Consider the following 23,256-nt stretch of genomic DNA (forward strand, 5'->3'; position numbering starts at 1 on the left):
AATCTTAACGGGTAGAAAGCTATGCTGAAAGTTTATTAAGATACTTAGAAGACAAAGATACTGTATCAATTTATGTTGCATTAGCCTGATTATGATTAAAAAACACATATAATTAAACACGCGTTTGTGATTTAAATCAGAACACGATTTAAATCAATATAAATGTTTATATTGTAACGCATACTGTCCAGCCTCCATTTCTCTATAAAAATGTACTCTGTTGCACACACACAATAGAAGCGGAAGCAGAAGCAGGGACCGTTGTCAGAAGGGAAGAAGGTGACTATTCATTGTTATCAAAAATGACTAAGAATTGATCATGTTGTGATATTTTGAAATATAAAAGTCAATTGATTGTCCATAATATCGCTATTCTATTTTTTCGAAGAAATGTTTGTTAAAAGAAAAGTCCAGCACCAGCTGGATTTGAACAACACAACCTGCAAGTTGTTAGTCAGGCACATAGACCAGTAGGCTACAAGACAACTTGCATGAACAGGGAGGCGAAACAGCCCTACAAAGCCCTGTCGCAGTACACGAATATAATCATACCGTTATTAAATTCTTTAGATACGCGATTCCATATTATATTCCCTATTAATCAAATTCTAAAAGTATGCTTGTTGACTCCGGTATCTCTTTAGTTAAAGACTTCGATGCTTAAAATGTTTAGGGAGAAATGGAATACTGGTGTGTATTTTTTACTTTAAAGTACCAAGACCAGCCATATACAGTACTGTATGTTTATGTTCCAAAATTAATATCGTTTATGGCCTTCACACGCGTTACAGTATGCTCCTATTCTTTTTATGCTCAGCTACTAAGATTTCCCTTCAGTGGTAAAATTCAATATCTACAACGGGCACAGTAACGTTTGCTGTACTGTAAATCTTTCTACGACAGACCAACGGACCACGAGTACCCCTGTCGGTCAACCAATCACATACCGCGGTACCCCGCGTCATCTTGCGTCATGATGCGCGACGCTGCAGCCAATTACCTCCGGTACGTGTCTGTACCGCTCACTTTGAATGGCTGCATCTGTAGCTGGTAGTATTACTGTATTTCTCTCTCTCTTTGTAAACATGTTTTGTTAACACACGAATCGCAGGTGGATTCTGTTTTTTGGTCTGTTATAGTCTGTAGCTCAAATCCTGCTTAACTAAAATTAGACACAAGAAGAGTATTATTGGACAAGGTTGTGAGGCTCTGGCAGAATTTCTCTGTGAACTGAAGAGTTATAGAGGAGACAGGTTGTGTATCACTTCTTTTGACACGTTAAAAAAACATTCCAATGTTAATGCGACACGGAAGATAATGTGGTGTATTGGTCATTAGTGAAAAGATTTAATCATTTAATCTCTTTACTGTGCACATTTTAATCCGCTTAGTATTGAATATTTATATAGAATTTTACCACTAAAGGGAAATTTTAGTAGCTAAGCATAAAAAGCAGAGGAGCATAACGAAAGTCATAAAGGTCATAAACGATATTAATTTAGGAACATAAACATATTATGTAAACTGTATGTTGCTGTTATTGGTATTTTAAAGAAAAAATACACACCATTACTCAATTTCTCCCTAAACATTTTAAGCACCAAAGTCTTACATGTGGTTGACCTTCCGACCATATTACGGTAATATCTGTATTGCTGTTTCAGTGCATGTCACATGAGTTGTCTCGGTGGCGTCATGGCTTAAGTGACTGGTTTAAAGTACTTTATAAGGGTGAGGTTGTGTGTTTAAATCGCTATCAGTTTTCTTTTAACAGAAACACTTCTTTGAAAAACTAAAATAGCAAATATTACACTACAGTATATTGACCTTTTTTATTTCAAAATAACAAGTTCGGACTGTCTGTACAGTACACAGCGGTACCGCAGGTTGAAATGTAGGGCGCAAATCCACCTGAGCCCAAAAGCCCAACATATTAATGTGCATTCGCCTGGCGCTGCGTGGTTTTTAGCACTCTCTGCGGGAGTGCTGGCTGTGACGAATTAAACTGGTTTCACAGGTATTTTCAAAGTAGAAGGGGGCGAGTCTTCAAGCGAAAGACACCACCCCCACACCTCCAAAAGCCCTTTTTTTCCCTTACAACAGTAGTATTTAAGTAAAGTACAGTAAGTACTTACAGTACTTACGGTAGTACTTCTCGCGTTAAGAAAGTTATGTGTTAACATAAACTATCAGTAATCAATAATATTAAATTTAGCACTGTAATAAATTGTGCTAATAATAAATTCTATTCTACTCTGAGAATGTAGGGGGGAGGAAAAATGCCTGTGGTCTTTTCACTGATAAACTTGTGTCAAGCTGTCAACAAAAACCAGCTGTCAAAAAAAGTCAATTGTGTAATATTGCTATTTTGATATTGCTAATTGCTATTGCTACTGAGTCTCTGTGTCTACAGTACATTGTTTGTGAACAAACCGGTTTCACAGGTATCGTCAACCCCCAGCCACTTTTGTTTCATCGGTTGTTATCCTTTAAAGCACTTTGAGGAGCCACCTTTTAAGGCGCTATATAAAATAAAGTTTATTATTATTATTATTATTATTAATATTGATCATATTTTTCCTCCCAGAACTTGTAAATTGTTGTTGTTATCCTGTAAAGCGCTTTGAGAAGCCTCATCAACACCGGTTTAACCATCACCCTGCTGCCGTCTGGTGTCCTGCCGGGCACCGAGGCAGCTGGACCCCCAGAGCGCTCACCGTGCACTTTGGGGCTGCAAGGGTGAAACACCCCTTCTACCTTGCCCCAGTCCGCGAGGACTGTATCCTGCTGTTGGACTGGTTGCAGCACCCCTCTCTTTGTACAGCAGAGCCTCCTTTCCTGGCTGGTGGAGCTCATACAGCTGTGTCTGAAGAGAATCTAGGGTATCAGCTTCAACCACACGGCTGGGCAGCTTGTTCCCCCCTCCCGCCCCTCTCTGTGTGCAGTAGAGCCTCTTGTCCTGGCTGGTGGAGCTCATACAGCTGTGTCTGAAGAGAATCCAGGGTATCAGCTTCAACCACACGGCTGGGCAGCTTGTTCCCCCCTTCCGCCCTTCTCTGTGTACAGAAGAGCCTCCTGTCCTGACTGGTGGAGCTCATACAGCCGTGTCTGGAGAGAATCCAGGGTATCAGCTTCAACCACATGGCTGGGCAGCTTGTTCCCCCCTCCCACCCTTCTCTGTGTACAGAAGAGCCTCCTGTCCTGACTGGTGGAGCTCATACAGCTGTGTCTGGAGAGAATCCAGGGTATCAGCTTCAACCACATGGCTGGGCAGCTTGTTCCCCCCTCCCGCCCCTCTCTGTGTACAGTAGAGCCTCCTGTCCTGTACACAGAGAGGGGCGGGAGGGGGGAACAAGCTGCCCAGCCGTTTGGAATGCTACAGAACCCTAATCAGACAATTCACACTAGCCAAATATTTGACCAAGATATCCAGACACAGCTGGATGAGCTCCACCAGTAAAACTCAAAGTATAATGCTGGTCCACACTATTTGTAACCATCATTTTAAATTAAAATACTTTATTTTTTCATCCACAAAAAGTAACACCACAGAATTTCATTGATCTAACTAACAAGGATGGGACATTAGTTAGCCAATATGATAAAGGAATAACTAACTTTTTTGTTTATTTCTTTAGCACATTTATTTGAACATTTCCATCGATTGTACAAGTACTGAAAAACTGTTCAATCCCTAGTTCGTCTGGCATTTTCTTTTAACAGAGCGTTTCATAATTTCTAACGACGAAAATGATTTAAATTGCGACATTTTTATCATTCAACGAGCGCTCAAAATATCACAAGGATCAAGAGATCAACAAAGACAACAGAAAAAGATATGTGTAAGATACTGTCCATGGGAATCCAAGCTTTTTTATCTACGCTAAGAAGTAGTCTTTAAAAATTCTTCATTACACAGTGAAGTCAAAATTCCGGGATGTGCCTTTATTAGAAAATCTAGGACTTCTTCGAATATATGTCAGGCAATCAGACTTCAGGACCTGAATTATCCGTTTTATAATGGGGAATATAGTGTAAAATCCTGGGTTCGGTAAAATGTTTCAGGCATTCATGTGAAGGACAACAGAGCTTTCACTGGACAATTATCATTATTATCATTATTATTAATTTAAGGGTCTAAATATCTAAACATATAACGTATTTAGCAGGTAGTATCACTGTATTCCACTTTCTTTGTAAACATGGAAAAACAGATTCACAACGCGATGCTGTGTCACTGTGTAAAAAAAAACAGTTTGAACACCCTATATTGTAATAAGCTGCTGAGCTAAGAATAGGAATGTTCCTGCTGTCAGAGGGGGTGGAAAGTGCCCGCAGTCATTTAATTAGTATTACAATTCGCACTGATTCCCTTGCAAAGATATAGACATAAGACTATTCATGCGTGGTCAAAAAATGGCATTAAGCACTTAAAATTAATATGGTTAATAATAGTAAACTGTAACATGCTGTAACAAGATCGGCTAAACTGGGAAGAAAATGCTCTCAGAGAAAATGTTTCAGGTGTGTAGAACATAGATCTTCAATGCAATTTCAACCAAACCTGTTCCCACACACCCTGCCCCCACTGCCATTAGAATATACACAAAGCACTGAAATCTGTCTGACTTCTTTTAATCCTTCTGTGCCCGGATTGCAGCTGGTAAGATGTTTTTCTAAGAAAAAAAGAGAAATTAAAAAAAGAGAAATTTCACCAGAGCCTCTTCTCTTCTTGTGTCTAATTTTTAGTTTAGAAGGATTCAAGCAGGATTTTAGATAAAAGGCAGCGACCTTATTCAAACCCAAATCATAATTGAACCCATTCGGAGCCTACATTATATTTTAGCATTTCATTCTGAGGAGACCCTCACACCTGAAGAAGGCTTGCGTTTTCTCTCTTCTCTTTTAAGCATGTGTACAATGCTGTAATACAATTTAAAATAATTAAAAGTTTAAACAGTATCAACTAAATTCCATGAATATAAGTATCGAGTGGTATTAAATAAATACAGCTTTTTATTATAGATTACACTTTTCTAAAATGTATTTAAAAAAAAAACAATTACAATCTAAGCTTTCCAAATTTGATCCCAAAATCCCAAGAAAAATAAATCTAAACGGGGAGAAAGTTATGCTGAAAGTTATTAAGATACTTAGAAGACAAAGATAACAATTTATGTTGCATTTGTCTGATTGTGAATCAAAAAAATTAAACATTTAATTAAACATGCGTTTGCGATTTAAATCAAAATGTGATTTAAATCAATATAAATGTTAATATTGTAACGCATACTGTACAGCCTCCATTTCTCTATAAAAATTTAAAAGATCGTTTGCACAGCCTAAGGGGGGGGGGGGTCTGCTCTCAGTGACAGCTGACAATCCTCCATACACTCAAGTGAAAAATTAATAATGCCAATGTAAACGTCGTATTTACAATTTGTTGATAATAGAAATGTTAGGTTCTCTAAAGCTTTCTGATAGTTTACCCAGGCAGCAAAAGATCAGCTACACTGGGAAGATGCGACACCAAAGATGTGATTAATAACCTTTTAAATCTGAAGGGAGATCTAAAGGGATCCCCCCAACTCTCTCACACACACACACACACACACACACACGCGCGATAGAAGCAGGAAGCAGAAGCAGGGACAGTTGTCAGAAGGAAAGAAGGTGACTATTCACTGTTATTAAAAATGACTTAAATTGGAACATGTTGTGATATTTAGAAATATAAAAAGTCAATTAATTGTCCATAATATTGGTATTTTATTTTTTAAAGAAATGTTTGTTAAAAGAAAAGTCATAGCACCGGCTGGATTTGAATAGTTGGAATAAATATCATAATAAAATGTAAATTGAATATCTAAAGCAAATTAAAATTCTAAATTGGATATTTTACATATGCTTTAGTATACTGTATCTGAGAAACACCTATTCAAATTATATGGTGGCAGTTGAGTAAAGGAATTGCAAAAGAGAAAATGAATTTAATACAGTATTAAAACCACTACATATTAAAAACACAAATGATTTCCACATTAAAATAATGACTGTGTATTCAAGTCAAAATTATGTAATACATCCACAGTAATTTTGCCACACTGACAAATATGCCAACCTTCTAGATGACCTACATTACCTAAACAGGTTCTACATTATTCACAAGGCCAGACTACCAGATTTGTAGTTCTGTTTGTCTCGCTTACATTTTGTGTCTTCCATTTGTGTTACATCACGCCCCCGGAGGACTTGTCATTCCACCTCGCATTCCAGCACGATTTCCAATTAGCCTTTTACCCCAGCCTATTTAATACTGCTTCACACTCTCACCTGTGCTCAGTATTAGGTTTTCCTGGCTAGAGCTACCCCCGTCTTCCTTTGATTAATTACGTCTTGTTTTTTGGCTTCCTGACCCTTCTTTGCTCTCCGACTATGTCTCCTGGTTTTGTTTTGGTACTTTGAGTATTGTTCTGGCTTAGACTCTCGGCTTTCTCACGGCTTACAGCTCCACTTCTGATTTTATACTTTTGCACCAGTTTGTATCACTTCAGCTTTCGGATCTCGGACTGTTTAATAGACTACGCCTCTGAAGTTCGTCCTGATTATTCTGCATAGGGTCCTCATTAATATTCCGTAACAATTTGGTCCTGGTTTGTCATTTGAAGTACATACAACTCATTATATTCTGGGAGGGTTTCTCACAGGAAATTATATTATCTAGTCTCAAATCTCATTCCATTTTTTCTTCAACTCTCCCATGTAAAATCATAGGAGATATGAATTAACTGTCTGAAGGCAAGAGAATTACATGTTTGAAGTGAAAGAAAAAGTAAAGAGGCAGAAAACAGAGTACTTAATGCAGAAACAACTATGCAATAAATGGAAATTGGAAAATTGTTATGCTCCTATTGTTTAGTAACAGGTCAAATTATAACAGATAGAAGACTGTGTATAAAGACACTGCTTGAATAATCACAGTACAGAACTGAAGATGCTCAGCAGAACTTTTGTTGTTACCACCAATTTAGCATTTGTCACAGACTTAATGTGTTTCAATGAATAATATTATCCTTTTATCTGCTTCACACTAAAGAATAGAAAGACAGATCACCAAAAGTCCCTGAGGGAGATGAGGAATAATGGGTGGTTTTACTGGATAGACTCCTGTTGCAGATCTGTGACATTTAAGATACGAAACCACAATAAAACAAATTAATGTGTTAAAAAATACTAAAACTGAGCTTTCTTGCTTAAAGACCAAACTCTTGTCTTTCCTTACAACACTGTTATCTATAATATAAATAAAACCTCCTTTCCCCTTGAGAACAAAGAGCATGCACTTTGTATGCTGATTATCCTTAAACAGAATCAGTCAATTTGTGTTCATTTACACATAATTATTTTTAAACACAGCATGTTGTGGAACTACACAGACCTGTAGTTGACATACATATGTAGCAATCAAATACATTAACTATTTTTTTATGCACTCACAGACATAATTTATGTAAATTCATTTACTGGGCAAAAAAAGAAACCTGATGGGCACAAAAACTCATTAAAGTCTTTCAAAAGGTAAACATGTTGCTTCACTATAAATAAGATTTAAATAATGTTTTTCAGACATGAAAACTTATGGATGCATGTAATAACAGTAACAATAACAATAATAATTAAATCAGTAGGTGCTTATAATTGGAGGAATTGGATATCCTATTCAAAAAAGTGTTAAAGCTGTAACCATATTAAATGCTGTCTGCCACTAAACTCACTCAGAGCAGAAGCTTGTTATTGGCATAATCTGTCAATAGAAATATGAAAGGTTCAAATTTCACATTTAGTATTATTTTTTTAATCATTTTACCAAAACTGAAATAAACAGTCTTGATGACTATAGTATAGATACAAGCTACAAATACAGTTGTATCCTCTTACCTTTCCATAATTCAGGGCAGAATGTTTCTGCAGAAAGCTCAGATTTATACCACAGAAAGAGAGTATCTGGAGTAAAACCAGACATTTAAATATATTTTTGAAAGCTTATTTTCATATGGCATGGTAATATACATATTGTACATGTATCCTATCTTTAGCAATAAGTAGCAACAAACTTTTCTTCTTTATATGCATCAGGAAGGAAATGATAAGGAAAGATCAATTACATTTACTATATACTGTACAGTATGTGGTGAATAATAATAAACTCACAAGACAATTCTTAAAGTTACAAGTAAAGTTATTTCTAAGTTTCCAACTGAGCTTCTAGAGTAAAGAAAAATTAATATTATCAATATGCAAATACTTCAGAATAACCTAGTCCAAAATATTTGCACTGCAAATGAAAGAACGTGGTACCAGCTTACAACTTTGGCTTGATAAATGTGAAAAAAAATCTTTTAGTTGTTTTACTCTTTTCTTCTAATTCTGATCTCCTGTTGACATAATAATGCGATTAAGCATTCAATATTTTTAACTTGTCAAAATGTCTCCCCTCCTTAGGGCAAATAAAACGTATTTATTATGGCGAAGAGTGCCTGGAACAGTCCCTTTAATCATTTCTAATTATTTGTGTACCAATAAAAAAATTGTACACAATTTGTGTTGATAGCATGTGTTAATCAGATAACGGGTGAAGCATATCAGCAATCTAATTCTAAAAATATTAACATAAACATCTGGTGCTTCCTGACAGTCTGCTTTCTGACAGTTGTACAAAGATTGGTGTGATAGGAGGTTTATTTTTCGTAGCACCTTTCAAGAATATCCCTATTGAGAATACTTCAGAAATAAAGAATGAAATTCAGTTGCTGGAAAAACAACAACAAAAAGAAAAAGAACAAAGTGTAATCAGGCCAGAGAATAGCAAGTTTTTTATTTTAATCTCACCATCAAAATTAGAAACTAGATGTTTAGAAAAATGAAAAGAATTCTGAATGCATCACACCTGCTCATAATGAAAATTGTACTAGTCCTTTGATGGTAGTTGTAGATTAATACTGAATAGTAGCTGAAATTGTTCACTGTAAAAACTAATATTATTACAGTTTAGAGAGGTTAGAGAAGTTAGAGAGGAAGGTAGAATGTAACCTGTACTGCTGCAAGTTCAGGCACTGTGCAATATAAATACAGTATATTTTAAAAAACTGCCCCAAAGTCTCAGGACTAAAACAGGAATGTGGTACCAGCATTAGCAAGTCCTTGCAAGGGACAGAAATGTATTTTGTAATCACAGTAAAGGTTTCCATCTTAAACTCCCCCCCAGTAAACTGTATGTTTGAGACTTTTGTAGGTTAAAGTTTATTTGCCTTCTTCACTAATACATTCCTTTCTATCTTTTGTGCAAGAATCAATTAACTGCTTTGTATTGATAGGTTACATTTCTATATTTGAAAAGGGATCAGGTAATCTTCAAACCAGACATTAGTGTAGAAATTAATACAGTGACAAACCCTGCTTGTTTTTTTTTCAAGCACAGGACATTGTTATAATATAAACTAGTATTTTTACATTAAACATAGGTTTTTGCGTCAAGTGAAAAGTTTGATATTAAATGAGTACACTTACTCATTCATAACCTCAATAAGATCTTTATCAAGCCAATTAACCTACCAGTTTGTCTGTGGACTGTGGGAGGAAACCAGAGCACTGGAAGGAAACCTACACAAACTCAATGCAGATAGCAAACCATGTCCAGAATTGAATCCAGGGCCCCAGTACTGCAAGGCAGCAATGCTTACCACTGTGCCATTCTGAAACTGAGACTAATCTAAAATTCCAAAACACTTACTTCAATGTGACTGAACGTTACAGTAAATCAGCAAATGCAGAGTAAATTAACACATTGCTCAGTGTGAATGACCTATATTGGAGGCATGTTTATGACTTACCCAGACAGTAGGGACAGCATTGTCCTTTCCTCAGAACTGGTCTGGCACAGGCAACAAGAGGGCAGGACTCTGAGTAGCAGCTGATCAACCCATTCAGACACACGCAGCTGGTGCATACGTTGGGCTTCCATGACTCTGCTGCCAAGAAGATGTCCCCTTCCTCATTTTTGCAATAGCTTGGTATAATCTTGTTGTTAGGTGATAATAACTGCAGGGACTCATCTGAAATTATAGGGATTTTAGAAGCTCAAGTTCAGTTAAAAAAGTGCCTTGAGCCTGTCTGTTTTTTACAATCACTCCAAGAAAAAGGTGTTGGCAAGGAGTCAACATACTGTATGTTCATGTAATAAATATATTTGTAAACGTACAAAAAGACACAAAAGATAACACTAGCTCTAGGATAACCCTTACAATACTTAGCTTTACTCTGCTCATAAAAATTAATTTGTTTAAAAATGAATGTATTTTGTCATCTTAAGTACTTACATATTTTACAACATACAAAAAGACTGAATGTGAAACATTCATTAATATACTCAGAGTTAAATAACTCAGTGCTTGACTGAAGGTAAACTGAGTGAATCATTACAGTTCAAATAATGTCTTCCAGTAACACAATCTCAACAATTCAGAACTACATTATTTAAAATGTTATAGTCTTAAGTAAACTAGATGATATATACAAATATACTTTATTTCTATTAAATACCAGATTCCATTCATGTCTCATCATTAGGGTGGTAATGGAAAAAAAAAAGTTTAAATTTTAATCATTAAGATGTACTGCAACCTTCTATAGCGAAGAATCATTGGTTACAATTCTTTCTGTAGTATAAAGAGAAAAGTGTATAACTTTAAGTGTTATTAAAGATTTTATTTTGTATTATATTAGAGATTATAAACTATATAGTATGTAGTGCAATACTAACCATATTAGAGATACTTAGCTATTTAGCTTAAAAAATACATTTTACTATAATGCATTTTTGTAACAAAGTTTTGTTCCTGATAAATAATAACTATCTTAAATTGGCTACTGACCTACAGTATACATAAATGTATACCTCTAAGTAATTTACAAACCAGAAGTTATCAAAACCAAATTCATAGCCTTAATGCAATCAATCAATCTTAAAAAACAAACATCAAAAAGACTTTTCCAGCATTCCAATTTTATGTTTTATTCATGTCATTTTTACATTTGAATATAATCATCTAGCTTACAATAACAATAACAAGCTCTATCTAGACTTAAACATGACTTTTAACAATAAGCCCTATCTAGACCTGAACATTTAATTAATACCACACTATATTATTATATTACTATATTATATATTACACAGTGTAGTGTAAGCATTAGAGTGAGACTTTCTTTCACATTGTACTTGTTGATTCAATGAGATGAGAAAGAAAAACTATAAGAAAAATGGATTTAAGAAACTTATTTCTATTACTTTCCAAATTTTGTTTTGTATTTTGACACTATCAACAATATAATATTATTGGATAGATCCCAAACCTTTCGTTTTTTTCATTTTTTAAAGATTTCCTCTGTCATATGTGCAGTGCACAGTCTTTATAGGGAAAAAGTAGTTTAAATTGGTTTAAATTTAAAAGAAAATCAGAAGAAAAAGCAATAAACATATTCCAGCAAAAGGCTGGCTTCATTGACTGCATCATTGTAATTGCACATCAACCCTTATCTCAAAGATATATACTTATATTGAAATATAAAATACATAATATATTTATATAGCTGGTAGTGGTAATTGAAAATAAAAAATAAGGTAAAAACAATATTCCACTTTCTTCCTAAACATCTGCATAGGATTCTTTAACTCGGTCACTTGTGGTTATTTTGGAAAAGTTTGTTTTAACTACAATTCCCATGAATTTGCAAGGTTTAAATTAATAACAACAAAGAGCATATGATTGAACAAACATAAGTACTTATAAACCAGCAAGGATGGGACCTGCAGGAACACTGGATTTCATTTGTTCACTGAGTGGTGAAGGCCCAACTGTAAAGTCATTTTAATTCACAAGGACTTATATTTTATTTGTAACAATAAATCATATATAGTATTTTAATCACATCATTTTGCTTGTTGTTTGTTATACAAAATTAGGAATTTTTGCTCATATTCCTGAAAATTTACATTTTAAATATGACTTTTATTTAAAAAAAGGGTAGTACCACTATGTTGTTTGTGATTTTATATTTAATACATTTTTAATCTAGGTTCCTCTTATATAAAAACAAACTTAAAATAAAAATAGGTCAAAGGAATTGCTATATGTTCATTATTTAATTTTTTAGTGACAAACAGATTTCTAAATTATATGCTATATGTTTCTATAACAGATTAGACAAAAAATACTCGTTTTCATTCTTGACTGTAGCAAATATCAAAACTTGTTTTTCTAATTAATCTTCTAATTAATTAAAGTGCTTTTTCTATTGATTTAAAACCATCATACATACAACATACAACTAATCATACATACAACAAAAAGGTTTTTGAAAACATATTGTCTACTATTTTTAACTTTTCAAAAAAGCTCAAAATGTTACCAGAAGATGGCATAAAGCTGATTGGCATTAAATTTCATGAGAGGTGTACATGGACCCAGAAACCAGTTATTCTAATGGTCCATTGCGTTTTTAATTTAGCTTGTGGCACAAATTACATGAACTAAGAAACTACATTTCCAACTGTCCCGCACATTCAGTTGTCCAATAAAAGTGACACACCACTGCAATAACACAATAACACATAGGTTAGATAGACAGATACTTTATTGATCCCGTGAGGGAAATTGCAGTGCAACAGCAGCTTAACACACACAACACAGCCACAGTGTCACAAATTATATTATAATAGTACAATACATACAATACAATACAAGAGTTATTCACAGTCCGGACACACAAGAACAAACTAGAACAGAACAGTACACAGAAAATCATATCACACATATGAATATAAATATAGATGTAACTATAGATATAAATATAAATGTATTGCACAGGTCCATGGCATATATTGCACAAAAAATGGTTGTAGACGGGAAAAAGAAAAAGAAAGAGAACAGATGTAGCAGTAGATGTGTATATGCGTTTAGTCCAGAAACAGGTCACTGTCGATGTTGCCTCTGCCAAGACGCAAGGTGGATTTGTTGTACAGTCTTATGGCAGAAGGCAAGAATGACCTCCTGTAGCGCTCCCTGTCGCACCGTGGATGAATCAGTCTATTGCTGAACGTGCTCTTCATTCCTGCAAGCCTGTCATAGAGGGGATGGGAGAAGTTGTCCATGATGGCCTCTAGTTTGGACATCATTCTCCTCTCAGCCACTACCTCCAAGGGGTCCAGGTCAGACCCAATGACAGAGCTTGCTCTCCTGATGAGCTTGTTCAGCCTTTTGGAATCCACTGTTCTAATCCCAGAGCCCCAGCACACCACTGCGTAGAAAATGCCACTCGCTACCACCGACTGATAGAACATGTGTAGCATCTTACTACACACATTGAAGGACCTGAGCCTCCTCAAGAAGTAAAGTCGGCTCTGTCCCTTCTTATAGATGGCCTCGATGTTCTTAGACCATTCCAGTCTATCGTTGATGTGCACTCCCAGGTACTTGTACGAGTCCACCATCTCCACGCCACTCCCATGGATGTAGACAGGAGTAGGTTTGACTTTTTTCCTCCTGAAATCTACCACCAGTAGATACCACCAGGTTGTGAGGTTAAAAGGCATGTTTATGTTGTTATAGTTAAAAACAGGGTTCACAATCTTCTTTTGCAAGGTCGAACCTATGTAGTTTATATTCACATGAAAGTCTAAAATAAACAAATCCCCTCACTGATTTTTACTCCCAATGGGGAATAAGCCTTTTATTCGCCACACTTATTTATATGAATGGAACTAGAAGAGTTGCCGTTTTAGCTTCAAAAAGGGATAATTGGAAAACAATTGCATTTTCAAAATAAAAACACTATAAAAATGTTTTACTGTATATAGTGTTTAATGGTATGCTCATTTATACAATAAATTTGCATAGGAAATTGAAACAATATTTTCGTTAATGAAAATGGAACTTTGTATGGGGCAACATCCCAGTGGGCAGTGATTCGTCGAATATACGTATATTCACGGTGAAAATACGGCTATACGTATAAATACGTCGCCGCGACGTATAATCAACATCGAATTGCAACCGTAAAATCGACGACATTAATAAATGCATATATAACGTTGAAAACACATCTAACACAGTGCCTGAGGCTTTTTACTGTATATATCGTGTGTGCCGCAACTAGGAGTATACGGCACTCTGCACAGTGTACGAAGTAAATTATTTTCACAGTAATTAATTAATTTATTATATTTATTACTATATTTATGTGTAAATAAATTAATTACTGCGAAAATATATATACGGATATTCGACAAATCACTGCCCACAGCTTGGCATACAAGGGTTTTGCGGAGGGTGTCTTGCCATCTGCCTGAAAAAAACAGTAAAATGTTTGAGTGCCTACAGAGTTTCTATTTTTATTTTCTTGAGAAAAGTTGATACCATTTCCTGGACACCCCGTCCCCCATCAGTGCGCGGTGCCTGGGGAAAAATCTGTAGGGGGGCGTCTGAAATTCTGAGGGGGGGGGGTGATATTTCAGTTGAAACGGAGCTGTACGGTGCAGCTACCCAAATTAAATCTTGCAGCTATGCCATTGATTAGTGCTTCATGATAGAAGATAACGACTAGCAATCTGGTATTTGCGATGAAGTTCAGTTTCACATTTTTTGTGGTTTGTATTGCCTAGAGCGAAAAGTACCATAAGCGTTCATTTTTGCAGCTACATCGATGGAGGTTCTGAATCGTTAAGAAAAATTATTTGTAAAACCAACAGAAAGCACAGACTGCTATAACTTGTCCTAGTTATATAACGATTTTAAGTATAATGATAAACTTCTGCAAGGAATCGGTCCACCTGAGCAAACAGGATCGTAATGTTGACACTCCCTTACAACACTGATACAGATGCAGCCATTCAAAGTGTGCGGTACAGACACGTACCGGAGGTAATTGGCTACGGCGTCGCGCATTGTGACGCACGATGACGCACGGTACCGTGGTACGTGATTGGTTGACCGACAGGGGCACTTGTGGTCCGTTGGTCTGTCGTAGAAAGATTTACAGTAAACGTCTTTACTGTGCCCGTTTAAGTATTGAATATTTATATGGAATTTTACCACTGAAGGGAAATCTTAGTAGCTGAGCATAAAAAGAATAGGAGCATACTGTAACGCATGTGAAGGGCATAAACGATATTAATTTTGGAACATAAATATACAGTATATGGCTGGTCTTGGTACTTTAAAGAAAAAATACACACCGGTATTCCATTTCTCCCTAAACATTTTAAGCATCGAAGTCTTTAACTAACGTGATACCGGAGTCAACAAGCATACTTTTAGAATTTGATTTAAAGGGAATATAATATGGAATCGCGTATCTAAAGAAATTAATAACGATATAATTATATTCATGTACCGCAACACAAGAATAGTACACACTGTACATTGTCTGTTGATAATGTTTCTGTAGTGCTTTTTCATCACTCTACATGTGACCTTGCTGGTGGTGCTGTGGGTTAGGTTCCTGACTCCCACGTCACACGGTCTGTGATTGAATTCCACTGGAACCATGACTTTTTTTAACAAACATTTCTTTGAAAAAATGAAACGTTTCCCTTGGTCAGAGATTAAATAAAACCTCACTCGCACCAAACAAATTTATATTTCTAAATATCACAACATGATCGAATTTAAGTCATTTTAATAACAATGAATAGTCACATATGCGTTACAATATAAACATTTATATTGATTTAAATCGCGTTTGACAATTTGTCACAATCAGACAAATGCAACATAAATTGATATCTTTGTCTTCTAAGTATCTTAATAAACTTTCAGCATAACTTTCTCCCTGTTTAGATTTATTTTTCTTGGGATCTTGGGATCAAACGTGGAAAGATTAGATTGTAATCGTTTTTATTTTTTAAATACATTTTATAAAAGTGTAATCTATGCTAAAAAGTTGTACACCACCTGCTATAAAGTTACATATTGTAAAACTTTCGGGTTCGGATAGGACAGACACGAGAACTCAGACTTGTGGAGTTAAAGCAAGTTAAAGCCTTGATTTTATATATCACCTTTAAAAGTGGAATCTCAAAGCAAAGTAAATACCCAACACTGATTGTACCCATCTGTCATGCTAATAAAGCACCTTGAATTGAATTGAATTGAATTGAGGTGAGACGTGTATCCAGAGAGCGAGTGATCAGAAAAAGGGACAGCTGTTACCCCCAGGATTTCGACGCAATTGTTTTAACTTGCTAATGCATCATACACATTTCCTGGTGTCCTGGTATTAGCTCATCGGTATGGTGTAAGTTTTATCTGTACCATACCATACAGTTAATATGTACAGAATTCAAGCTGCACCACTGTATTGCTTTGGTAAGGAGACGGACAATGGCCAAAATCACGAAGACTCTCTCACACCAAATAATGAAGATGAAAAGAAACGGGAATTCAACACTGGACATTGTACAGCATTTGGCTTCGTTGGACATCTTTGTTTCTGAAAGCACAGTGAGACGACATTATAAAGGGAAGAGGAGGCAAAAAGAATCTAAACCGAGGACGATTCAAAGGTAAATAACTTTCTAAAAATACTTTTCTTGCATGTAAATACAACTACGCACATTATTTTTAAAACTAACTGTTGATCTCTTTTTTTTCAAGTCCTATTGTGCGAGCTATCGACAAACTGACTGATGAAAATGATGAGCTACCGGCGATGCAAGTCCAAAGACGGCTATGGGCTGACCTCGGTGCGACCGTTAGTCCGACATCGATAGGAGAGTGCGCAGGAGGCTTGGATGGAGATACAGAAAAACCAACACATGCCCCATGATAAGGCTAAAAAACAAAGAGGAAAGACTCAAACAAGCGCTCCAATGGATTGAACAGGGGGAGGCATTTCAGGATGTACTTTTCACCGACGAAACAACAGTGGCTCTGGAACAGTTTTCAACAATGTCATTTTGCAAAAAGGGGAGATTTTGCAAAAAGGGGACAAGCCAAAGCCCAAACATCCACTGAAGGTTCACGTCTGGGGGGGTATATCTAGAAGAGGCCCGGGACCACTTCTTATTTTCGAAGGAATTATGGACCGTGAATTCTTCGAGGAAGTCGTGGTCACCCAGCATGCCGCCCCATATATCAGGGAGCACTTTGGATCAAGGCACGATCTCTTTCAAGACAATGATCCGAAACACACAGCAGCAAGGGCGAGCCTTGTAGCAGAAGGAGTGAACTGGGTGAAAACTCCAGCCAAATCCCCAGATCTAAATCCGATAGAGATGGTTTGGTATTCGCTGAAAGACTACGTTCGGAAAACTGCTAAGCCCGTCACAAAGCAGAAACTGATCGATGCGATCTATAAATTCTGGGAGGAAGAACTGACCGAACAAAATTGTAACAATTTTATTAACAGGCTGTTTCGTGTTCTTCCTAGGATTGTTGACCGGGGCGGGGGACATTCGGGACTGTGAGTCTGAGAAAAACAGTCTCATGTTTGTGGACAGTCTGTCCACAAACAAAACATTCCTATTAGACAAGAGTAATGTAAAAAAAAAAAATTACTTTTTGTCAATGAAAACCTGTGTGTGTGTCTCTCTCTGCTGGATGTCTCCCTCTCTCTGCTGAATGAATAAAAGCATTTTATTAAAAACACGTTTGCGTTTGTCTGGTATTTACTTTGGTCCCTTTTAACTGTTTTTCCATCTACTGTATTGCTTTGAGATGCGTTTAACTTTAAAAATGCGTTTGTGTTTGTCTGGGTATTTACTTTGTAATCTGTGGTTTACATCTACTGTATTGCTTTGAGATACCACTTTTAAAGGTGATATGTAAAATAAAGTTTTTTATTATTGTTATTGTATTTTATTTTATTATTGTAATCTTTCCACTTGTACTGTATGTCATTGGAAAATACAAGAAGTTTCTGCTTTGTGTAAGGATGGTATCAAAAAGTAATCTAAGTGGTGAGAAAGCTGTGCTCAATGTATTTAAGGGACTTAAAAGTAAAAGGAGATGCTTCATATTGCTTGACTAATTTTAAAAACTAAGTTATAAATGCAGACGCTCCCTCGGTGCCGCGCCGGGTGTAAATATCTAAATATACATTCCTCCCAGGCAGAGGCCTGAAGAGCGCCCGGCTGGGGTGCGCTGGGAAGAGCAGGACAGGAGTGAAAGTGGTCAGGGCGGGATTTAGGAAGGCCGCCGACCAGTGCGGCTGTCCCACAGTGAAGCGGGCATACAGTCTGGGCAGGTATAGATTACACTTTTCTAAAATGTATTTGAAAAATAAAAACGATTACAATCTAATCCTTCCACGTTTGATCCCAAAATCCCAAGAAAAATAAATCTAAACGGGGAGAAAGCTATGCTGAAAGTTTATTAAGATACTTAGAAGACAAAGAAACTGTATAAATTTATGTTGCATTTGTCTGATTATGATAAAAAAAACAGATATAATTAAACATGCGTTTGCGATTTAAATCAAAATGCGATTTAAATCAATATAAATGTTTATATTGTAACGCATAATGTCCAGCCTCCATTTCTCTATAAAAATTTACTCTATTACATATTTACAATTTGTTGATAATTGAAGTGTTAGGTTCTCTAAAGCTTTGTGATAGTTGACCCACCAAGGAAGCAAAAGATCAGTTGCACTGGTAAGATGCGACACCGGAGATATGATTAATAACCTTTTAAATCTGAAGGGAGATCTGAAGGGATCCACCCACACACACACAATAGAAGCAGGAAGCAGAAGCAGGGACCGTTGTCAGAAGGGAAGAAGGTGACTATTCATTGTTATCAAAAATGACTTAGATTCGATCATGTTGTGATATTTTGAAATATAAAAGTCAATTGATTGTCCATAATATTGCTATTCTATTTTTTCGAAGAAATGTTTGTTAAAAGAAAAGTCACAGAGCCAGCTGGATTTGAACACACAACCCGTGAGTTGATAATCAGGCACGTAGACCAGTGGGCTACAAGGGAAGTCGCGTGAAGAGAGAGGCGAAACAGCCCTACACAGCCCTGTCGCAGTACACAAATATAATTATATCTTATTAATTTCTTTAGATACGCGATTTTTTTAATACAGTCTTTGCTGTGCTCTTGGGGATCCTTGTGATATTTCGAGCTCTGGTTGAATGATAAGTGTCGCAGTTTAAATAATTTTCGTAGTTAGAAATTATGGAACGCTCTGTTAAAAGCAAGGGAGTTTTTATGTCTGTTGCAGTTTTTTTGCAACATGAATATAATCATATCGTTATTAATTTCTTAAGATATGCGATTCCATATTATATTCCCTTTTAATCAAATTATAAAAGTATGCTTGTTGACTCCGGTATCACGTTAGTTAAAGACTTCGATGCTTAAAATGTTTAGGGAGAAATGGAATACTGGTGTGTATGTTTTCTTTGAAGTACAGAGACCAGCCATACTGTATACTGTATGTTTAAGTTCCAAAATTAATATCGTTTATGGCCTTCACACGCGTTGCAGTATGCTCCTATTCTTTTTATGCTCAGGTACTAAGATTTCCCTTCAGTGGTAAAATTCCATATAAATATTCAATACTTAAACGGGCACAGTTAAGACATTAAATATACATATACATACTGTATACAGTACAGTTTGCATACGGTAATATGTTTATGTTTCTAAATCTATCTCTTTTATGAGCATGTGAAAGGCATGGTGAATCGATTCTCAAAAATTACTGTACTTTGCATGATTGGAAACAAATGCGTGATTGCGAAATGCTGTGGTGTTACTTTTACAAATCAATTTACGGTCAATTAAAAAATAATGTGGACCAGGGCAATACTTTGAGTTTACAGCTTGTCCAAGGTCATTCATTATTAATACTATTAGTAATATCTTCGTTAAAGACTTTGATGGCGACAGCTCAAACATGAGAGGTTGAGCTTTATTAGCTCCAACTTGCGGAAATTCCGGATACTATTATTTTGCTTGCGGTATTATAGGAGAATTTACGGTAACTAGCGGTATTTCCCGGTAACTCGTGGTAGACTGCGTAAAGCGCACCGCAAAATAATGCGGTATGGCCCGCGCATTTTGAATGGCTGCATCTGTATGTGCCGTTCCTGGACGGATAGCCCTCCTGCACATCAAACAGTCCGAGTGACTGTTAGTGTAATTTAGTGTCGTCTGACCATTGACAAAGTACAACTATTTTTTTAGGGCGCAAATTAAGTTAGGTAAATCTTTTTGCCCAAAACTGAAGGGGCGACACTCCTCCCTCTCCCCGTGATGCCAGGCCTGTCCCCATCCTATTCCATAATGTCATTATATATAATACCATACAACAGTGACCGATCCTTACTAACTGCATGCGTTAAAATTGCACATCAGCACATAGCAGGGGGCACAAAGCCGCAATGTATTATCAATGTTAAATTTGAACCATAATATCAACAACATTAATAAACGCATACGTTGAGAAAATATCTAACCCAGCATATTTTCCAGTTATATACCACAATGCATTGCTAGTATTCGTTGGTCACCATTTTGGACATGTTTTTCAAACGTAGAAGATTGAAGCATTTATCCGCAAATATCTCAGCAATCCTCTTTTGATGAGTAAGTATGAATAATAATAATACTATCTGAATACATACAGATCTTTCTTAATATTATTTTGATTAAAATAGTACGTGAATAAGCAAAAAATGGCACATAAAAATAGTGTGAATGGGGAAGATGACACAAAATCGTTTTGCCATTTCTCTTATTATTCTTATTCTATGTTGTACTTTCAAACTTTTGGGTACTCTTTAATTAGGACAGACATTATTGCTTAACTGCTTTGATGCAAGCCAAATTTTATACATTTATTTCAGCTTTGAGCTTAGTAAACCTTTCATTTTTAGATTATACTAAAGAAGATATTAATCATCATTTATTTGGGAAGTAATATTATATAATTTCCTCCTAGCTGCGGTGCTGAAGTCCCACCCTAAATCAACAGAAAAAGAAATAAAGGAGCACGCAATGCATTACTTGAAGAATGCATATGCAAGGCAGGGGGCCAGGAGATCTGAACACTGAAAATAATAGGTTTCTGGTTCTAACCGTTAGGACAATTAGACAGGGTTTGCAAATAGTGGACAAAAATCGTCTTAACTTCCATTGTAATATTTGTTTTCTTGGAAATATAGAAGTTGTACATTTTAAAATTTATATTTGAATCAAAATGTGGTTTTGAGTTAGTGTGTTAATGTAATTAGTTTGTGTTTGTCATTACGATACTGTATATTGCCATGTTACCAGAATTTGTAGCTGAAGTTTAAGACTAGTTGTGTTTTTTATGATTATTGCCCATATGTTGATTGTTGATTGATTGTATACAATGTATAATTTGAAATACATATTCTTCAGGTGTGAATGTGTATTTTCAGAATACATTTCTAAACCAAATCATTGGCTTGATTTACTAGTTTCTACACCTGTAAAACCTATCTTTGATGTATAATAGACCTCTACCCATATAAGTATAATAGTCCTCTAAAGTTATCTGTATAATAGACCTCTAACCATATACGTATAATAGACCTCTAAAGTTATCCGTATAATAGACCTCTAACCATATATGTATAATAGTCCTCTAAAGTTATCTGTATAATAGACCTCTAACCATATACGTATAATAGTCCTCTAAAGTTATCCGGAACTCCAACCATATATGTATAATAGTCCTCTAAATTTATCCGTATAATAGAACTCCAACCATTTACGTATAATGAACATCTAATCCTAGACGTATAATTGACGTATAACAATAGACGTATATTAGAATTTCATTCTAGACTAATTGCGGACCACATTTAGATGTCTAAGGTATGCGTTTAATAGATGTATATTATACGTCTTTTGCCCACTGGGATTATTATATATAGCAAAATATTAATATATTGAGGCAATAATATTTACACAATAATTATGGCATTTACACGTTATCTCATGTCTCATTGTAGCACCGTAGTAACAACATCCTGTCTCAAAAATGTAATCATTGTACTTAATGAAATTGTTGCTAGTATGCCTACAGTATGATCAGCACAGGAAAGCATTAAAACACGCAAGGACATGTGCTTCATGCATGTTTTTAAAACTCCGCTTTATACATTTGTTAAAACTGGTATTTGTGCTGGTGATGCTGTAAAAGCACTTAAATACCTGAAATTACTTTGAGAGTTAAAAAAAGACTACTACTATTTGATTTTCTCAAAAACCTTTATCTTTTGAAACAAAAAAATAGCTAATTTCTGAACACAGGAAATGTAATTGTAATAGGCCTGTTTCCTTGTGGCACAAAATAATTTGCAAGTTTTAATTTTTAACCATTTTAATTGTACAGGAGTGAAATGTGAGACTTTAGTTAAATAGTGTAAATATTACTTTTGACCATCTACAATATTTTTTCTAAACATTTAATTAATTAATTAATTAAATTAATTCTAATATAAAACTGAAACAAACCATCTTTAGGTATTGTGACAGGTTTGCAATTTCAGGTCCAGTCTCTTTGTGTTTATATAACGTATGTGCTAAATTCCTTAAATACAAATCTTTGGAAGTCCAAGGTTTCAAATTTTTGTTAGCATATCCTCAGAAATCTTGTACTGACCTAAGCCTCTTAAGATCTTATTTTAGAAAGTGGAAATCTGGCAGATTGTATTGGAACTACTTGTAGAAACACTGTGTACTCCAATTCATGTCTGATTTCTACTTGGGTAGATACTGGTAAAACACAAGAAGAAATTCACATTGAACTGTCCACTTAAGGGTTTTTTATATATTTTAACTGAAATGGCTAAGAAAACACACTATCAATTTGATTTGCTAAACCCAGTCTAATTATAGTTGAGAGTGTGTGTTCTGCTTTTTTAAACTTTTTGACTCATTTCATATGAACAGCAAGTTCTTGTGTGCAAGTTTTTTATGTTTATAGGTTGCGTATTGCTGCTAGAGGTGGGTATGTCTAGAGGTGAAGGCGTAGAGGATGGTCATGCAAGTTTTTCATTAAAGATGTATAATAATATTAATAAGAATTGCTTACACTTATATAGCGCATTTCTGGACACTCCACTCACCAAGTGTTTTACAGGTAATGGGGACTGCCCTCCACCACCACCAATGTGCAGCACCCATCTGGATGATGAGACGGAAGCCATAG

General features: G+C 35.6%; 1 protein-coding gene across 11 annotated transcripts in view; it reads right to left on the minus strand.

Annotated features, from left to right (window-relative positions):
* The window catches only part of crim1 (cysteine rich transmembrane BMP regulator 1 (chordin-like)), a 632,333-nt gene that overhangs the window by 84,235 nt on the left and 524,842 nt on the right, over nucleotides 1–23,256 (minus strand). For 9 of the 11 annotated variants that reach the window (XM_088625109.1, XM_088625117.1, XM_088625112.1 and 6 more), the window contains one exon: nucleotides 9,891–10,112. The exons of 1 other annotated variant lie outside the window; for it this stretch is intronic. In XM_088625109.1, the coding sequence (XP_088481235.1) occupies nucleotides 9,891–10,112 (222 nt within the window). Of the gene's footprint in view, nucleotides 1–4,539; nucleotides 4,677–9,890; nucleotides 10,113–23,256 lie in introns of those variants that run through there. One more of the 11 variants, XM_088625119.1, reaches the window with a different exon arrangement.

Source organism: Lepisosteus platostomus, chromosome 3 (assembly GCF_059453375.1).
Source record: "Lepisosteus platostomus isolate fLepPlt1 chromosome 3, fLepPlt1.hap1, whole genome shotgun sequence".
Lineage (NCBI taxonomy): Eukaryota > Metazoa > Chordata > Actinopteri > Semionotiformes > Lepisosteidae > Lepisosteus > Lepisosteus platostomus.